The 19,663-nt window shown below is 34.9% G+C and overlaps 1 protein-coding gene across 5 annotated transcripts in view; it reads left to right on the top strand.

The window, feature by feature from the left end:
- LOC118735986 overlaps positions 1-19,663 on the top strand; it is a 370,373-nt gene that overhangs the window by 341,492 nt on the left and 9,218 nt on the right. For 4 of the 5 annotated variants that reach the window (XM_036466077.1, XM_036466076.1, XM_036466075.1 and 1 more), the window contains 5 exons: positions 7,898-8,109; positions 12,331-12,457; positions 12,697-12,830; positions 18,550-18,672; positions 18,757-18,940. In XM_036466077.1, the coding sequence (XP_036321970.1) occupies positions 7,898-8,109; positions 12,331-12,457; positions 12,697-12,830; positions 18,550-18,672; positions 18,757-18,940 (780 nt within the window). Of the gene's footprint in view, positions 1-7,897; positions 8,110-12,330; positions 12,458-12,696; positions 12,831-18,549; positions 18,673-18,756; positions 18,941-18,996; positions 19,160-19,663 lie in introns of those variants that run through there. The other variant, XM_036466079.1, reaches the window with a different exon arrangement.

Here is a 19,663-nt window from a genome sequence, read left to right as displayed (position 1 = left end):
TTATTGAAATTTGCATTTATTTAATTTCGTTCGTTTTCTTTGAACTTTTCTGTTGCTATGAGCTGGGTTGCGTTGCTGCTTCCGCAATTTTGCACGTTCCGACTGTACATACATATGTATGCATTTAAATACATATACATACATACATACAATATACATATTTATATACTACGTATGTATATGTATAATTTACGTAAAATCAAAAATGTTTTAACCATTTCTGTTCGAAAAGTCGGAAGGCGCGAGTTCGCTTCTGCATAAACGCTGTTCGCCTGGCTAAAATAGCACAAAAAACTAATCAGGCTATCTATCTGTCGTACCACGTTTAGGGGTAAAGTAGTTTGTATGTTCACTGGCGAAGTACTGCGTGCTAGCAAAATAGATGAGCAGCGGTTCTCGCTGCATACTATACATACTTGCGTAGAATACACACTTGCTATAGAATATTATCTATATATTTAATGCCTGAGTATTCTTTTAGTTTAGTTTTGTTTAGAAGCTTCAGCTCCTAGTCAAGAAACTTCTTTAAGCAAAATAAGCATTTGTCCACTTAGAGCGCCGCTGCTCATCGATAGCTGGTCTAGTCGGTAAATTTAGGCTTGCAGCTGTTCTATGAGACACAGGTAAGCAGAAAATGGAGGTGGGCAACGCATTTCAAAACAATCTTACTATTAAAAATTTATTAAAAAAAAAATACCCATACATACATACATACATACATACATACATACATACATGTGTACAAGTTAACGAAAACCTTGTCGTATTTTCATTTTTACGTTTCATATTCGAGGAACCTTGGAAAACCTTAAACAATTACCTTAAAGCAAGGCTGGTTCGTTGTATGGTTTATTAATAATATACTACCAAAATGCCAACTGAACAAGCAACCGCTCGTTCAACCGACGAAAACACTAGCCGATAGCGCTGCATGAGCAACGAGCAGCAAAGCGATGCTACCGATACAGATATGCACTTAGTTTAAGCCTTGCGATTAAAAACTCCATAAATGTATAAACCGCCATGTCGCCAAGTGGGCTCACAAATCGGCCCACGGAAGTTATGCTGGTAGGCCTATGTAATCGCTTGACAACCAACCAACCAACCAACCAACCAACCAACCGCCAACAACAAGCAAATTTATGCTTCACATTGACTGATCTGATCGTTCGTCATAATCGTATTGTAATACATGCAGTCATGCACATATGTACATACATACATATGTACATACATAAATGAGCGTGTAAGCGCATTTAAGTCACGGGCAATGTCAATAAGTGATTTCTTTAAGGTCAACCAGCAACAGCGCAGATATGAAATGAGTTGGGCTTAAGTCAATGGAGCTCATCATTTCTCGCATTTTATTGTATTTTACTTAATGACTGCCAGCCAAACTGCGTTTAAGCGCACAAATTAAAGCATTAAATTGAATTTCGAAAACAAAACCGAACATGTAAAGTTCAAAAAATAAAAATAAACCATCAAAAATTTCAGTCGGCGAGCAAATTTCCAGCTTGATGCATTAATTGAAATATGTATGTGTGTACATATGTATGTAGTTGGTTTGCTGCATTTCCGCGCATAACAATATATATGCATACATTTAAATATTCAATATACATACATACGTATGTATGTACATACATTTGTATAAATGTCAACAACATTTTAAGCCGTTATTACATATTCTTAACAATTCGTGGCCATGTTCATTTTCTACAAGCGTCGCTATTTAACTACTTGGCCTTTGTCCGAACTACCTACCCTTTGTTTGTAAACATTTTACTATCCTTCAAAATTTAAAATCAATGCGCTCCAATTAAATTTACCTCGACTTTTTTGGTCACTTATCAGCAGCCAGTTTACAAGGTGTGCGTCCAACAGAAAAAAAAATGTAACACCTCGACCTTTTTTCTAATTCTTTAAGACGCTTGGAGAGGTTTTTTTTTTTAACTTAGCACGTCGTACAGTGCCGCCTAAGTGGGCATAAATCGAAACATTCGTTGTTTGCAATGTGAACGTGTTAGGTATTTTTACAAAGGTAATTTATCCACTAAAAAGAATAAAACAGAAATTTCACTATAAAATAAATGATATCACGCCCGGAAGCCACTAGACTCAACAAATTGTATACTAAGAATTTCAATCAGAGCATAGCCACGCGTAAAACTCTTCACCGAAACAAATGTCAAAAATACATTCTTTGCAATAAAATGTTGGTTTGACGTTTTTTATTTCCATATAGATAGTACAAGATTAAAAGTTTTGGAATAAAATTAATAAAAAAAAAATTCCAGAATAAACTATTTCTTCTTATCGAAAAAAAAAAATAAATTTAAATTTAAATGGGATGATAATAGTCCAGGTTCTTAGCTTTGAAGTAATGCGTTTTTTTCCTAATGCATTTTCATTTTTTGTTAGTGTCTTCTATATTCGAAAATTAAGTGTTAGTTTAAAAAGCTTGATCTGTTGACATTAGACGTTAATTTTTTTAAAAAGTTGCCACCTGTTAAAAAATTAAATTCGAATTTTTTAATAAGTTAAATGAATTACTAAGAGATGGGTATCAATCGAAATGTGTATGAAAAGGGTTTATTTCTTAACTCCATGTAGAGAGTTGCCACCTGTTAAAAATTCAAATTCTATTGGAATTAAAGGAATTAGGTTATTGGAATAGATAGGTATCACCATGTGGGAGTCAGAAGAAACAGGTTAAAGAAGCTTCTAGCTTGCAAATATTACGAAGAGGGTTGCCACCTGTTTGTAAAGTCAAATTTAGTTAAACTCAAATAATCATTGTGTCAAACCAAAGGTTTACGATATCGTATTTGTTATTTAATTACAAATACATACATTGCCGATCAGTGATTTGTTCTGATTAAAACCCTTTTTAAATTACTGGACTCTTAAATTAACGAAGGAATGTTTTTACTCTTCACTTATTTTTTGCTTAATATGTATGTATAATTTGTTCTTTTATCTGATACCAATACACATTTCAATTACCTTATTCCCTTAGTTAAACTGAATTTGATTTTTTACAAATGTGGCAACATTTCTACGTATCGTTTGGAAGTAAAGCATTTTCAGAACCATTTCAATTGATACCCAATATCTAATTCAACTTTTTAAATAATTTAAATAAAATTTGTAACAGATGGCAACTCGTTTCAAAAAAATAAAACTTTATCGCACATCTACGGGCCAAGCCCTGTTATTTGACACCTCTCCTTTTAAAATAGAGCGAACTATATGTACATACGTATGTAAATGCTACAAGTACCAAAATTTTCAAACTGCATTTACAGTGGAAGTATAAAGTTATCTTAAAACCAATTGCATTTTTGAATTCAGCGCTCCCAAGTTGATTACGAAACAAATTTTCATTCAAATGTGTCCACAATCCTATTTTTGCCCACATTTTATATGAAAGGGAGGCACTGTGCGTCGTTTGAAGGAACAAAATTACTTACCGGAAAATCACTTTCTTTTTTAACAAAAACGAGCCTACAATATTTTATGTATATCTTTGAAGGTCTTTGGGAGACTTTGGCAGGACGGGAATATACCCCATAACTTCCAGTTTGTCGATAAATTTCGATAAGTTGATATTTATTGATAATTCAATGAATTGCAAAAAAAATAAAATCCGCACAACTTGTTGGATGCAATAAGATGGATGGATGAGTATACTAAATTTATATTTCTAAGACATCTATTAAAAAATAACTAAAAGTGCCTGTAAATAGTAAATTTATGCGAGCACCAGTGTTCAAATTAAATCTTTGTTATAAAATATACATAAATGAAATAATCGCTTCTAGTTAGATGACAGGCGTCGTAGGCATGCTGTTAGGTTGATCTGTTACGTCAGTAGTTCTGCTGAACTAACAAGTTCGGTTCAATGTACTCTTTCTGGCGATACTCGTGTAGTACACTATTTGTGATTTCTGATTGCCTGTGCATACTCTCCCTCACAATTCCGCATTTCGAACGATCGGTGCTTGAGAAGGTCGACAAAATGGGCGGAGGTAGCATATGGTACTTAATTGTTGCTAATAAACAAAAGCTAGTGTCAGATATTATTCTAGCTTGTCGGAGACATTGTTTAATTATACAAATAATTAAAGTTCAATGAACTCATAGCGGGAAGTACTGAGTACACTGAAAAAATTCGACTGTGTATGCTTTGCAGGCGTTAGAAAATTTTAGAGCGAAAGTTATGAAAAAAACGCTCTGCTTCAAATTCGAAATACGCAGTACTTCCGTTTTATAAGTGTTAGGGCAAATACTCTGTTATAGTTTCTCTTAAATACTCTCATTTGTATTGTTTTTTTGTGTGTAACAGTACGTAAACTATACCAATTTCTTTTTAGTATTACTTTGTTTAGGCTTTAGACCTTCCCAAAAAATTGAAATATTGAAATAATTCTATATATTATTAAACGTGCAATATAGTGCATAAAGTAAACAGAAAATTAGGGTTGGCAAAATCATCCACATTGTTAAATGAGAAAAATTCTAAGATGTGGTAGATTTTTTACTTCAGGTGGTGGATGTAGTAGAAATGCAATTTGCATTCTTTTTAATTTTTAGAAACTTATTTTTTGACTTCTTAAGATTTTGTTGTTTTGAAAAGATTTTTTTTCATTCAATTTATTTTTAAGGATCAAATTTTGTTTATTTTTTTTTAATTTTTTCTATTAATCTTAGATTTTGTTAAAAAAACACATTTCTTTAATTTTATTTAATTTTTAAAAATATTTTTATTTATTTTTGCCCTATTTTAATTTTATTTTTTTTTTATTTTACCTTTTTTACTAGTTTATATAGTTTTGAAAAATATATACTATATATTTTTATACCTTTCATGAGCATGAAATGGTATTATAACTTTGGTCCGATGTTTGTAAGTACCAGAATAAAAAGAGATAGACCCATTAAAATGTATACTTATATGATCAGAGCGTCGAGCTGAGTCGATTTAGCCATGTCCGTCTGTCCGTCTGTTTGTATGCAATCTAGTCTCTCAGTTTTCGAGATATCCGGATAAAATTTTATAGAAGGGTGTATTTTTATAATGTATTAATCATTTGTCGGAACCGGAAGAATCGGACCACTATAACATATAGCACCCATACAACTGATTGTTCAGATATGAGATTTTTCGTTATAACTTCTCCATTTATGCAGCTAGGAACATGAAATTTTGCAATACTTGCACCCATTATCAACAGAATACTTACAGTGAAAATTACAAAGATCGGGTCACTATAACCTATAGCTCCCATATAACTGATTGTTCAGATATGAGGTCTTTTATCATAACTCCTCCATTTATGCAGCTAGGAACATGAAATTTCGCGCTGTTTTCACTCATTATTAACAGAATACTTACAGTGAAAATAACAAGGATCGGGTGACTATAACATACATATATGTATCTTCCATACATCTGATTGTTCAGATATGGGATTTTACTGTAAAACATTATTTGAATAGCTAAAACCGATAAATTTGTAAGATATTTTATAAATAATAATACAAAGTCTACTGAGAAAATCGTCAAAATCTATGCTGTATAAGCCTTATCTCGTATACCACTGATTGTTCAGATACCAGTTTTTGCGATATATCTCCTTTATGTAGGAAACTAAACCCAGTAAATTGTGTTACCGGTAATTAGATTTAAAAAAAAAGTATAGTCTGTTGCTGCTTTCTAGTTTTTCTCTCAGCGTAGCTATTGTTAATGGTCTGCTTATATTTTTCATGACCAACCTCAAACAAAACTAATAACAGCCTTGATTTCTTGAATAATCTCTCTTGTACATACTACATATAATAAGTATGTACATCATACATATACATATGCATACAAACTTACTTATAAGCACATATTTGCATATAATCTCTGAATGTATAGACATACATATGTATGTATGTATGTATGTATGTATGTATAGTATATAGATATAGTGCATATCAGCTATGACTCCATTTTCACTTTCGATTTCATTAAATCTAGGAAGTATCATACACGCATGTGAACAGGCAATCATCATCCAACAGCAGGGCCCTAAAAAACCCTGACCAAGTCATTATGACATGCCGGTGCTTCCATTTCCATAGTGTGATCTCAGCATTTAGCGCCATTGGCAGTAACTACACACACACACTTACAAATGAAAGCGTCGCGGATCTGATTAAATTTGCGCTTTTTTTTTTACCCAAAACGCACGTTTCGGGTGCTCTGTTTCGCTTTTAATGAATGTTTGTATGTATGTACACGTACACACTGAAGCAACAGTCGCCATCGGTAGTTGAGATAAATACATATATGTATGCATATTTCATACAATATTCACATACATACATATGTACTTACATATGGTTTTATGTATGTACATACAATGTGAATTTAAGTGGACGTGTGCTTTGTGGCGGCGGGCAACAACATTACCGAAGCAAATGATCGTTTACGTTGTCGGACAAGCACTCAATGTGGCGTTTTTGGCGTTGACCCAGTTTTCGAAATGACCTGCTTTCTCTTCAAGTTTAATGTGGTTCTCTTTTTGTTTGGTGATATGTATGTACATATTTGGGAAATTTTACTTCCCTTTAAACAACGCTATCGATGTTAAAGACTGCCTTCTGATTCAGCTTCCCTTAGAAGGAAACAAATTATTATTTTCATCATCAGTGGAACAAACAGTTTTAGTAATTGAGTCATCAAATATAGAGTCTGCTTGTGGTCTTATTACTAATTCAAATTTTAGTTTTACTATGCAACCTTTTTAACCGCAATTTTACCGTTGTAGTAGACACGCAACGATGCGTCTACTGTGAGTTTTTTTTTTCTTTTACTTGACTTTCGAAGCCATGGAAACCCACCTTCTCGTCTGCATTCGAATAGCAGCGCTATTAAAAGATCATCTAAATAATAAAGCATCCAAAGAGAAGGTCTTATTGAAAAATCCTTTCCTGAAGGCATTTATTTAGAAACGCTCCTCATTTTTTCGGCGTGGGCCAAAAATCCGCTTTTTAGAATTTTATTGGTAATAGCAAACATATGATTCATTATGCTCTAAAAACAATCTGTGCGAAAGATGACAATTTTTGGTCAATATCCTGGACTCGCCCAAGTCCATTAAAGTTCAATGTGCTCAAAAAGTAAAAATTAATAAATACATTAATTAATATAATAAGATATTGACCGAGAATTGTCATCTTTCACACAGATTGTTTTTAGAGCATATTGAACCATATATTTGCTATTACCAATAACCGATCAAAATTCTAAAAAAAGCAGATTTTCGGCCTACGCTACTGAATATGTATACAAATATGTTCGTAAAGATAAAAATTTTAAGAAAAAAAAAAAACAAAAACACCTTTGTCTCGGTGTATATTATTAATGGCATGCCTTTACGAATCCTCTCACACATACATACATATGTACATATTATCAACAATATTCATTTACACTCGCCTTCAAAGTTGTTCGTCTGCAGTTTTAATTTGCAATGCGATTCCGCATATCCGATGTATAATATTGCTGACAATCAATTAACGTAATTGAAGTGTCCACGGCTGGGCTGTGCGTGGCGCCACATGTCGGTGTGCGTACGTGAAATCGCAGCTTATAGGCTGACACCAAAAATTGATATTAAACAAGAGAAAAGAAACATTGGTGAATAGTATAATTATATACAAATGTATGTATGTACATGTAGCCCAGGCGTGAAAGCAGGGAGCAAAAGCGAATCTACACATCTCTGGTTGTTTTTTTTTTTAACCTTTTTTTATTCATCTCACTTTGCTTATATGGATTTCATTCCCCGAACGACCAACACTCATTCGAGATTTTCCTTTATTTCGATCTTTTCATCCGCAGACACCAGCACAGCGTTGAGCAACGTGAGCGTCTCTATACCGTCAGCCGTTAAACGTGGCGATAATGCTATCTTAATCTGCAATTACAACCTGGAATATGACAATCTATACACTGTTAAATGGTATCGCGGACGACGCGAATTTTATCGCTACACGCCGAAAGAGAATCCGGCATTGAAGATTTTCCCTGCTAGCGGCGGATATACAGTGGATGTGAGTATAAAATCAATTTATGCATGTGCTATTTGTATGTACATACATATGTACATATATTTACATACTACAATTATAATTAGGGGATTCACAAGACGTGTTAACCGTCGTAAAATCTTAAGCTTAACACTTGTTTATGTAAAATAGCGGTTAAAATGGTTGGGGGGTTGGCTAATTATATATTCTTTATCAGTTTAAAAGAATTTCGGTTTAGTTAGAAATCCCCTAAAACCATTTTAATTAAAAAAGATGTTAACCTTAAGATTTTACGACGGTTAACACGTCTTGTGAATCCCCTAAATGTATTATGTATTTTGTATTTACAAAAATTAAATGTGAAATATTGTAACAAAGAGTAAGAAATAGGATTCCACAATTATTCACACCAACATATGTATGTACATTCATTAATGTGTGCGTCCTTGCAGACATTGTCGCCGTCACTTATTCAGGACGGTGAAAATTAATTTTCTTTTATTTGCAAATTTAATATTTTTTCACGTTGCTGGTAAATTAAAAAAAAAATTGTATGTATTCTGAAGATTGTTACTTTCTTTAATTTCTTTATATCTTTTTGCTACCGTTGCTCTTGAGCCCAGCAAGTTTCTGACGTACATATGTATGTAGATATGTATTTTTTTGCCTTTATTCGCTCACAATTAATCGAGAAATCTGTAATATAATCAGCCTACATATTTTGCGTAGCATACTTTTTGGCGCACTTACGCTGGATGCTTGGCGGCCAGCATTGAGAATCATTCAAAGGCTTTCGCAAATGCAGCAGAATTTCAGTTTTAATTACATACATATGTATGTATTTGTGCTAGGATGTCGGAAACTTATTCACGATTTATAAACTTCTATTTTTTCGTAATTTTTTAATACGCTTTTAAAGTTTCCTTTCGGAAAGATGCTTTAATATTGCGACTGATCTATTTATGTTTATGATTTTGTTGTTGGTTAAATTGTTGACACTTTTCAGTTGAAATTATTTAATTAAAAGTAAACATTTTGTTGCTCCAGAATACTCTGTTATCATTTAGGAAAATAAAAGTTAATTTCGCAAGTATTTGTCTTTTTATTTTTCATTGCAACATTTCTTATTCGGGTCCCAAACCATGCTCAAATACTTATCTACTTTTTTTCATTTGAATTTCGCCAACACTTTGTACAGTTACATACATACTTCGACCACCAAGCATTCCCAAAAGCATTCGCTTAAGACTTTAATTCATTTGATATGTGCTCATGCCCAGTACTATACTGGACTAACGGACGACTAGTGCTTTTTGGCTTGGTACTGGTCTATGCGTTTTGGAAACTATGGTTAATGCTCTGCGTTCTCTGCTAAAATCTATTTTGCAGTCAAAATTAAAAAGCATTACACTAAACAGATTCAATGTATGTACATACATACATACTTACGAAATCGGCAGCAGTCTCTACAACTTGTTCCGTAAGGCACGCGAAATGATATAAATAGTCATATCGAACTTTCTCTTACACATTGACACCAGCAGGCCCCTGGCTCATAAAAAACCCACAAGAACTCATTAAAATTGCATTATAGTTGCAGAGCAGCCAATTGCAACGCCATACGCATTCCGCATTGTATCAGAATGTATGTAAGTATGTACATAGTTGTACACAAAGACAAAAATTACGATGCTTGAATTTGTACATACATTGCTGTTGCGTACGTACGTATGTATGTCCTTTCATATAGATATGTATGCAAATCTACTTAAATATGCGAGCAAAGAGTTGGGATACACATAATTACAATGAACTGAAATTTATAAATACATAGCATGTGCGGCGAATTCAAGGCGAGCTTATTGAAAATTCCCATGCTACTGAAAAATGTACTCAAAAGAAAGGAGCACATTTCTGCACACTGCATGTGTATACATATGTATGTAAATATGTGCCATATAGGGGCAGCGAAGTGCCAAAGGATACTCCACATCTGACAGCTGTGTTTTAGTACTTACATATACTGTATATTATATTGTAATGGCGCAACTGTGTGCATACTTACAAATTTATATTTATGTGTATACAAAATTACCCACTCGGACTTTCCAAAACCGCCGTTTTTTTCCACTCAGAAATTGTTGGAAAAACATTAAATCTTTAATTAGCTTTTACATGGGCGTGAAACCCAACAAGAAAACCAGATTGTGTAGGGTTTTTGTTTATCCTTATTAACGCTTATTTTGCGAGGTTAAAGAATCACAAAATCCTTATTTGACTACTTTTCCATAAAGAAATTTAATGTATTTAAAACTTCTCATACAGAAATCAGTTCCCCAAGGGACACTCTTTTGAGTTGAATACATGAAATTGTGTTCAAGCAGGCATTTTTATACAACGTTTCATGAAATCATTCTGCTTTCTTCGACTGAGTATATGCTAGGAATGTTAATCCCGGACTTTTTAATTTCTCGAAAATTTTCAGGATTTGTAATTTGCACTGATGGCAATAATAGAAACTGCATTTCTTGACCAGTATTGGCTATATTTCTTTTTTTATTTCATAATTAGTATTTTATTATTATACATATAACACCGCGCGATAAAATTTTAAAAGCAAAATATTCGCGAAACCCTGAGCCAAATATAGTAAAATTGCGCTTTTAGTTTTTCACTCTAACGTCATTAATTGAAAAATGATTTACAAAATTCAGAGAAATGTGCTTAGAGAAGAAGTATGGGTAAAACAGTAATGAGGAAATCCTGCAGAATTTACAGAGATTCAACTTTCCGGTGCAGAAGGGCTGGTAAATATTGAAAATGTCCAGAAAATTTAAATTTTTTAAATTCTAAAGAAATTTTCTGTTGCATTTGTTACCCATATTTTTATTGTACATTGCATTGATTTTTTTTTAACAATTTTTGGAATTAATCATATCTTTGAAATTACAAAGTCCTTCAAAATAAATCCTGCGGTCAGAGAGAAAAAACAAAAACGCCACTTTAAATAAAAAAGAAGGTATCAAACCCATTTATTTATTATTTATTTCATGGTAGGAGAGCTTCTCAAACAATATACCCAGCTAGCACATTTGCCAGACAATTTCTGATATCAGACAAGCCGGAATAAAAAGTTGACTATTTAGACAAGTCTTACAGGTTTCATACAGATTTCTTGGCGAAATGTCTGGATAATTTTATTTATTTCCTCTTCCGATATGTCTGATGATTATTTGGTCAGACAGCTGTTAGATACCCGTCAGAATCATCGGTAATTAAGTCAGAATTTCCCACGTCGTGTCGGTTAGATTTCCTGTCAACCTATCCCTACACTTCTCTGACCGATGTCGGTCAAAGTCATACAGATTTCTGACTTTTTTGCCGACGAGTCTGACGGATATCTAACAGATTTCTGACCATTTTGCTAGCTGGGTAGAAGCAATTTTTTCGATTCAAGTTGTTGAAAAGTAATGAATATCTAAATCCCGGGGCTAACGCCATCCCGAAAATCCTGGGATCGGAAAAAGTCGCAAAATTAACATCCCTAGTATATGCTAAGTTTTTGGTCGAGCTTCTCTTACAACTTGGGGTATTCGTCTTGATGTCTTAACACAAATGGAAGGACCTACAAATTTACTCCGTCTCTGAGCGGCAAAATGGTTTACTGAGAAGTTTTTGCATATCTGAAGTGCACTCGTTGGTTTGCCATTGCCTCCCGAAGGGCGATCGCTTTCTTTTTCCAACCTTTGTTTCGCTTCGACCAGGGATCGTACCTTCATACATATGTATGTATGTATATAAAGGAAGTTCTCGGTTAAAGTATTTGAGGGTGAAGAAGGACGCGGTCAGCTATGTTTGCGGGTGTAATTGTATGTAAATTCCCTAAAGAGTTTTTGGGAAATGATGCTGAAGGGACAGTCCTTGCCCAAGAATAAATCTATGATTACGCATCTCTCTTCGCCGTCAACTAGGTTACGCGTCTCTCTTCGCCGAAGTTTTTCTTAAGCGCCCTTTTTCGCAAAATTTTTGTATGCGTCTTTTTACGCCGCCGGAACACTAGCGCTCCTTTATTCGTGTCTGAGCATTTCATTCTGTCGAAGAAACATGTGATTTTCATTTTGTAAATAGCATGTACCAAAAGTCTTTGTTGTACACATACAACATGTATGTATGTATGTAAATTTATTCCAGAGATTATATATTTATGCAAATAAATTTATTTCACGTTTCTTTATTATTTTGCAGATGTCTGAATCGAATGCTACTCACGTCTTCATCCGTAATCCTACATCTGGTAAATATAGCTGCGAGGTTTCAGCCGATGCTCCATCTTTTGATACATTCTTTGTGTCCGGCGAGATGGAAGTTGTAGGTAAGTCATTAATTGGATACTTAATGTAAAAAGTAAATAGAAATATTTATGCCTATTACGATATCCGACAGATACCATTAGCAAGAATCTAATCCTTCATACTTCGCTTCAGGTTAAGACATTGCCAATCGGATTAGATATGTGCGGATGGCATCCGTTGGATGATTAATTTCAATCCATACTTACGAGCACTTGCGTTGACGAAATTTCATAAACTTTTTTCTCAAATTCCCTCACAGAACTGCCCACACAACGTCCCGTCGTAACAGGTATTCATTCACGCTATCGCCTTGGGGACATTATCAACGGCAACTGCTCGTCGGATTTCTCCAAGCCAGCAGCGAACTTGACATGGTGGATCAATGATATACAGGTAAGATTCGGAATACGATTAGAAAAATTATTTTTAATTTTAGTCTAAGATTCCTATATACTATTTTAGCTATATACAAGTAAGTAAACGGTTTTGGTGATGGTATTCTAAATCTAAACCTATCGCTTGTTACTTTCCGAATGTTCGTCGACAGTTAGCGATGCCTTCAATGAAATTGCTGCTACTCCCTTTACCCTTCTCCATATTCGCAAATGTTTGATGTGTGACATTCAATTACTTCGACATTATTGCACTTTTTATGCCTTGACGTACTACTTCTGCTGCTGCTGTTACACATTTTCATTAAAGTGTCGCATAAATCAAATCAGAAGCGAAAAAAGTTTAATGATTTTGCTGCACTCAGGCTATCCGCCCCCCAAGGAATCTGCAACTCCAATTTTGCTTGGATATACCGACATTGAAACAGCTAAGAGCCAATCAAATTTCACTTGCTTTAGTTGTAGCGACACTCAACTTACGTCAGGCATGCTGAAGGACATCCTTAAGCGAGAGAAGGAAACCCCCGCAAAGAAAAAAAAAATTGCTCAAAAAAATATACTTAATGAATGCTACACTTCTGAAATGCGTCCAATTTCTCCGCTTGTGCTTCTTGAGTAGCTATCGCCCGAAAACATGCACTGCAACTGGAAAAAAATTCAATTTGAAATCAATATTGGCTAAAAGTCATTTTACCAAAATGGACAGCAACTGCCAGCCAACTACTAACAGCATTCCAACAGTCAAACAAATCTAGTGCAGCAACAAAAATACCCAAAATAAAAACTGCAATAGCAGTGGGGAAAAAAAAAACCTTGAAATATTGTTGCCAAAAAAAAGAACACCAAATATAAAACCGAAAGCGAATAGGAACGAAATGAGGAAAATACCAAAACTGTGAACAGATTTATGAAATGTCGAAGAAAATGAAAAGCCAAAGCAGCCGCAAGCGCAAGCTCACACTTGTGTGGGTGTAGCGAGGGATCGGGTGGGGGTCGAGTTCCGCAACTGAAATCCCCGGCATGGTGTCAGAACGTCGAGAGTGGCATATGCTTGCAGGTTTGCCAAAGCTGCTGGACTGCCCACGGCTGACTACTACATTCACACCTACATACATATGTACATAATTTTTACTCACTTTACCGCAAGACATTTAGATTTTTTCTTCCGCAGCTTCGACCCACACAATTCCTTTTTTTCGGCTTATGAGTAAATTTCGTTGCTGATATTGAGAAGTAAACGTTGTCAAGATTGAAGACTGAACATATGTATAAACCAACAAGTTTTTTAGGTTAAATATCGCTGTTTTACTTTGGAGGCAACATATATACATACATACATTAGGCGTATGACTTTTTTAATGAAATGTGTGATCACCTTTATTTACTCCTTTGTGTAGAGGATAAGGAGTGATGAAAACCCGACAAAAATAGTAGTAGGGAGCTTCGAGAAAGTAAAAAATGTATGTATATTTACACTGAAAAAGGGACAAACATATACATTTATTCAATTGTAACCGAATTATGTCTGCGGGTAAAAATTATTTTATCCAGTTTTCTATTTTTTTTTTTTTTTTTTGATTCTGTTGACTTGGAATTTTGTATACAGGTTGTCCCAGACCACCCGTCCGTCCACACCCTCTAAAATGGAGTGAAATCTTTTTATTGGAAAACGCCAAAACATACCCGCCAAATCTTTCGGTGATATAACCGACTTCCGTTTTCGACCGGAAGTGGGGTAAACTGACCGGAAGTATTTTTTTTTTTTTTATTAGGCATACATACATACATTTTTCTACTACTGATTCGGATTTTGAGGATAAAAATAAATACGTAAACTTTGTTTGAACCTTTTTTCTCGGAAGTACCTTTTTCAACCCCTAAGGGCGGGATTCACAGTGCTTAGTTAAACGATTCTTAACTTAACCACCAACAAGAGTTTAACTTTGAATTTATATTCAGAGTTGCATAGTTAACTATGAAAATTCATATCGCCTGAAAATATACAAGTTCTAAATATCGAAACTTTTCTATTCAAATTTGAAATTGGTTCCACAAAAAAAAAATTTAAATTTCACAATAGTTTAAGTGTATACATATATGTATATCAAAATCAATAGTTAAACTTTTGTCAGTGGTTAACTACGCACTGTGAATTTGGCCCTAAATGACCCTCGAACTTACACTCGTTCTGGTTTCATAAAACTGACGATTTTTTTTTTTTGGAAAACGAAAAAATGTAACTCACCAAGTCGGGGATGCTTTGACTTTTGGTTGTATTACCGACTTCCGGTTTCGCCCTGATTTGGGTTGAAGTGACCGTAGGTCGATCTTTTTGAATTGGACTTACAGCGGTAAATTCGGATTCTGCGGACAAAAATACCTCACTTTTGTCGGAAACTGTTTTCTGGAATGGACTTCCGGTTAAAATAATGCACTTCCGGTCTGTTTAACCCACTTCCTGTCGAAATCGGAAGAATGGTAATGGGACCAAGAGATAGATTGGTGATTCATAGTTTCGTCCATTTTAGAAGTCCAGGACGAGTTGAAGTTCGAAGGTCATTCAGAGCTAAAACATATTAATTGCAGAAAAAATTTAAAGTATTTAGGTTAAGAACACTAAATAGCTATCAAATGAAAATATTTATGTAGATACATATATATCGCTCATTCAATAGTGTCATAATACAAAAAATACAAAACTTAAGTTGAGAATGCAGAAATTGTGGCTGTCTCTTCTTCTACCAGTAGCTCACTAGAACAAAATATGTATTCATAATTAATGTTTTACGTTTTTCTCAAGTTTGGTTTTCTTGAGCTATGAATGTACGTACATAAATATTTACGAGTATAAGATTAATTTTCTAAATTTAACACCTACACAAGTTATAATACAATCATAGCATTGAAGGCGGTTCTGCATATTTCTCATTCTTTATGTATCAAGTAGCATCCTAATTGCTAATAATCCGCCATTTTACCTAATACGCATATTATATATGTAAGAAGACCTGTGAGCTTAAGAGTAAATCAGAAGAAAACTTTAATCCAATTAGATATGCATTCAGCTCGGAGTGACTTAATCGACTGCAGCAGAAAGAAGCAAAAGTGAATTTAGAGATGAATTTAAGTAGAAAGCATAAGCTGCAGGTTGGCGAACGGCAGGAGTTTAGTTGTGTTGTTGCTGCTCAGTGAAACGAAATGAAAGTTTATTGATTTATGCATTTGTTAGCAAAGTCAAAATTGAAAATTTCAGATTTTTACTGCGACAACGCCGCAATTTTTATTACAAGTTTTTTTTTTAATGAAAACTACTTCAACTAAATTATGTTTTTTTGTGAACCACACTTGAGCGAAGCGGAAGTTGCACTTGAACGCTCAGTGGCAATGGGAACTTGTAATGCAGGTACCTGGAGCCACTTGAGCGCTGATTGCGATTTCTGTTTTCACTTCCGAGTTACGACGCCGATGACGTCGCTTTCGTTGCGCATACGCCCCTTCCTCTGCGGCCGGTGTGTCAACTCTTGAGCAACTTTTCTGCTTTGAGCGCGTTGAAAATTTGTACACTGAGGGAAAAATATTAAAATCAAATAGAAACGTAATTGATTTTACTATAAACGTCAACGAAAGTACTGTATATTGGTAAATATTCAATTCAATTACGCGCATATTAAAATGACCGCGTTCGTAATGAACAAGCATTCACGGATGCTGATGAGTAATCAAGACAAAAACTAAACAGAAAAAATTTAATTTGCATGTTGCCAGCAGTGGAACTCGAACCCGACCATCTCCGGATATCAACGACTTGTGGCAAGCATCTTTGCGCACTCAGCTACACCCAGCCATATAAATTTGCTTTCAAATGTTGAATATCCATCAACATCACAGCACGCGATTTGTACTATGTATGTATGTGTGTGTTGTCACCGCTCTCAGAGCGGCGCTCTGCATGCTTGGTGTGCGTAGCCTGTGGGGAAAATCTCTAGTTTTGAACTGGTGCGCTTCTAGTACATTTAGAACCACTACTAGTTCGCGATAAATCTCTTTTGCATGCAAACAACTAACGAATTTAACACAGCGATGTCATAGGAATTGGAAATTGTCCCCCGTTGCATTACCATTTCTATAGTTCAGAACCAGTCCTAATAAATTCGACATATAGGATCTAGTTCGCTTTGCACCCCATTTTCTAGTTTCGAACCAGTTGTAGACGAAAAAAGTAACAAGATGTTTTCTTTTTGGGTTACCATTGTAGCAATTTTTAACTATTTGCAGATAAATGTATTTTCAATCTGAAATCAAATTTGTTTGAATGAATGTAAATTAAATTGTGCATTTGAAAACACGTTGTAGCTGAATTTGCAGAGGTGCTGTAGCTGAATTTGCAGAGGTGCTGACTGTTATTGGTTAGATTCCAGACGGCCCCAAGATGTTAATATGTTAACACAAAGCTTTGTTTTGTATTACCAAACTATGACAAAGCATCTGCGACGTGCAGACTGAAAGCGTATTTGAACGAAAAAACCCGCCGCAGCAAAAGTCTATTTAAAGTAAACAAGCCCCCCGCTGCATCCCCTTTTCAGTAGTTTCGAACAAGTTCAAAATTCGCCAGATGAGATCTAGTTCGTTCTGCATCCCTTTTTCTATAGTTTTGAACCAGTTCTAAATTCGTCATTTTAAATATAAATTCCTAAAATTGTTTTTTAAAAGTACCACATATCGCTGCTTTTGAACTGGTGGCGATTCAGTTACTATCGGACTGGTTCGTTTTTGGCGATAAAGATCTAGTACAGAACTACAAATTTGGTTCACCAGTTCGGGGTTTCCCTACACTTACATATAAATACTCAGATGGGAACAGTCAAATACGTGCGTAATAAATTTTGTATGAAAATATTATTTTTAAATACGAACATTTTTAAACGATAATCAAATCTAAAGTATTCATTTTTACTATGCATTATTTCCCTCAGCGTATGTATAGCACACACTTATGTATGTACATATATACCTCTGCGTGGTTGCATTTACTGCTTTCGCTGCTTCACTTATTATGTACGCATACAGACACACATTTAACTACATACATACATACATACATACATATTTACAATAGTTTGCTCTGCGCAAGCAGAAATTCCCAACTTTACGACTTTGCTCGCAAATCAACAGAAAATTCGTTCATTTCTGGTTTTTTATTCGAATATCTTCCTTTTTGTGACTTTGCCAAGTGTCACTTGCTCACAAGCGTGCACATGCAAACTCTCTCCAACACACTCACACATACATACACTTTTATTCTTTGCGCATAAATGTGCAGCTTCCTGCGGGCGTTTGTGTGTCGAGTTGTCGAGTAGTCGAAATTACATCGCATTAGGTGGGCGTCATTCTTTTGGAACTAAGCTACGAATAAATGGGTGGAAATTACATAACCTGCCATGTCGTATAAGTGACAAAGTTGTTTCTGAGTAGAGCGTATAGCGAGATAGTGGTATTTTTTGAGTTAAAGTTGCAGCGATGCTAACTGTTTTGCTGCAATTTGTTTTTGTTGTAAATAGTTTAAAATTTAAATAGCAACGGTCTGAAATTTAATACATATCTTTTGATATTTTGATAAGCGAGTTAGCGAGATTAGCTATTTTTATCGCCAGCTTATATTTGTTGTGTTTACTTATCTTAGTTTTATGCTTAAGACTCCCATTGATCTTCTATTTTATCAGGCGCCACCTCATGCTACACGCACATTTGGCATTCAGCGTCACTTTGCAGAAAATCTCGAATCCGCTGTGCTGGAGATCAATTTCATTGTCACACTGCAGCACTTCATCAAGGGCCGACTAAAGGTATTATTCAAAATCATATTTAATAATCTAAAAACTGGTTAAATTATTAATAAATTATTCACTTTTAATTCTCCATCCTCATAGCTCAAGTGCTCCGCCCGCATTTATGACATTTATGTACAAGAAGCTGAAAAGCTTATCGAAGAAGATCGTCCACGTATATTGGCCTCGGGTCGTTCACCCGAACTGAATATGTACCCATTTGATCACTTGCCAGATGCGGAAGGCTTCGATGAACATAACGAGTTATATTTGACGCATTATACAAGTGAGTAATAATAATTTTCTTTCTTGTTTTAAACTAAGACCTGCATAAAATTCCAGACTCCTTTAAAATTTTAGTGAATTAAGACCAAGCTTTGAAGAAAATACCGTGTTCTTCAGTTCAGTATTCTTAGCAGCAGTTCGCACTTTAATTTCTTAATTTTTTTCGGCTTCTGTCTCTGTTATTTATAGTTGTACCATGCACTACAACCACACTTACAAATTATTGCTTTAACACAGTAGTTTCCAGAATACCTGTGTGTACATTAGGGTGGATCGACAAAAAAAGTTTTTCCAGTCCACCCCTAGGATTAAAGATATTTTTAAGGCGGTCCCAAAAATCATTTTTTCTTTTGCCACGCCCCCCCGATGGGCTATTTACTTTTTTTGACACTACGTCGCCATTTTAAGTCCGATTTTAATGAGCCGTACACCGTTGTTCATGGCTTGGAAGCCGCCACAATTATTACCTTAATCATTTTTTAGAAAAAGTTTCACAGAATTTAAAGGCCTTTTCGACAGACTAAAAAAAATTGGAATTTAGGTATGATGTGAAACGAGATACCGACAGTCACTACTAGAATTTGAACTCGGAGTAAAAAATGATTAAGGTAAGAATTGTGGCGGCTTCCTAGCCATGAACAACGGTGTACGGCTCATTAAAATCGGACTTAAAATGGCGACGTAGTGTCAAAAAAGTGAATAGCCCATCGGGGGGGGGGGGGGG

The sequence above is a fragment of the Rhagoletis pomonella genome, unplaced genomic scaffold, assembly GCF_013731165.1.
Source record: "Rhagoletis pomonella isolate Grant_MI unplaced genomic scaffold, Rhpom_1.0 Rhpom_scaffold_00003, whole genome shotgun sequence".
NCBI lineage: Eukaryota > Metazoa > Arthropoda > Insecta > Diptera > Tephritidae > Rhagoletis > Rhagoletis pomonella.
The sequence above is the reverse complement of the archived record's forward strand: the minus strand, read 5'-3'. Positions and strand labels throughout refer to the sequence as shown.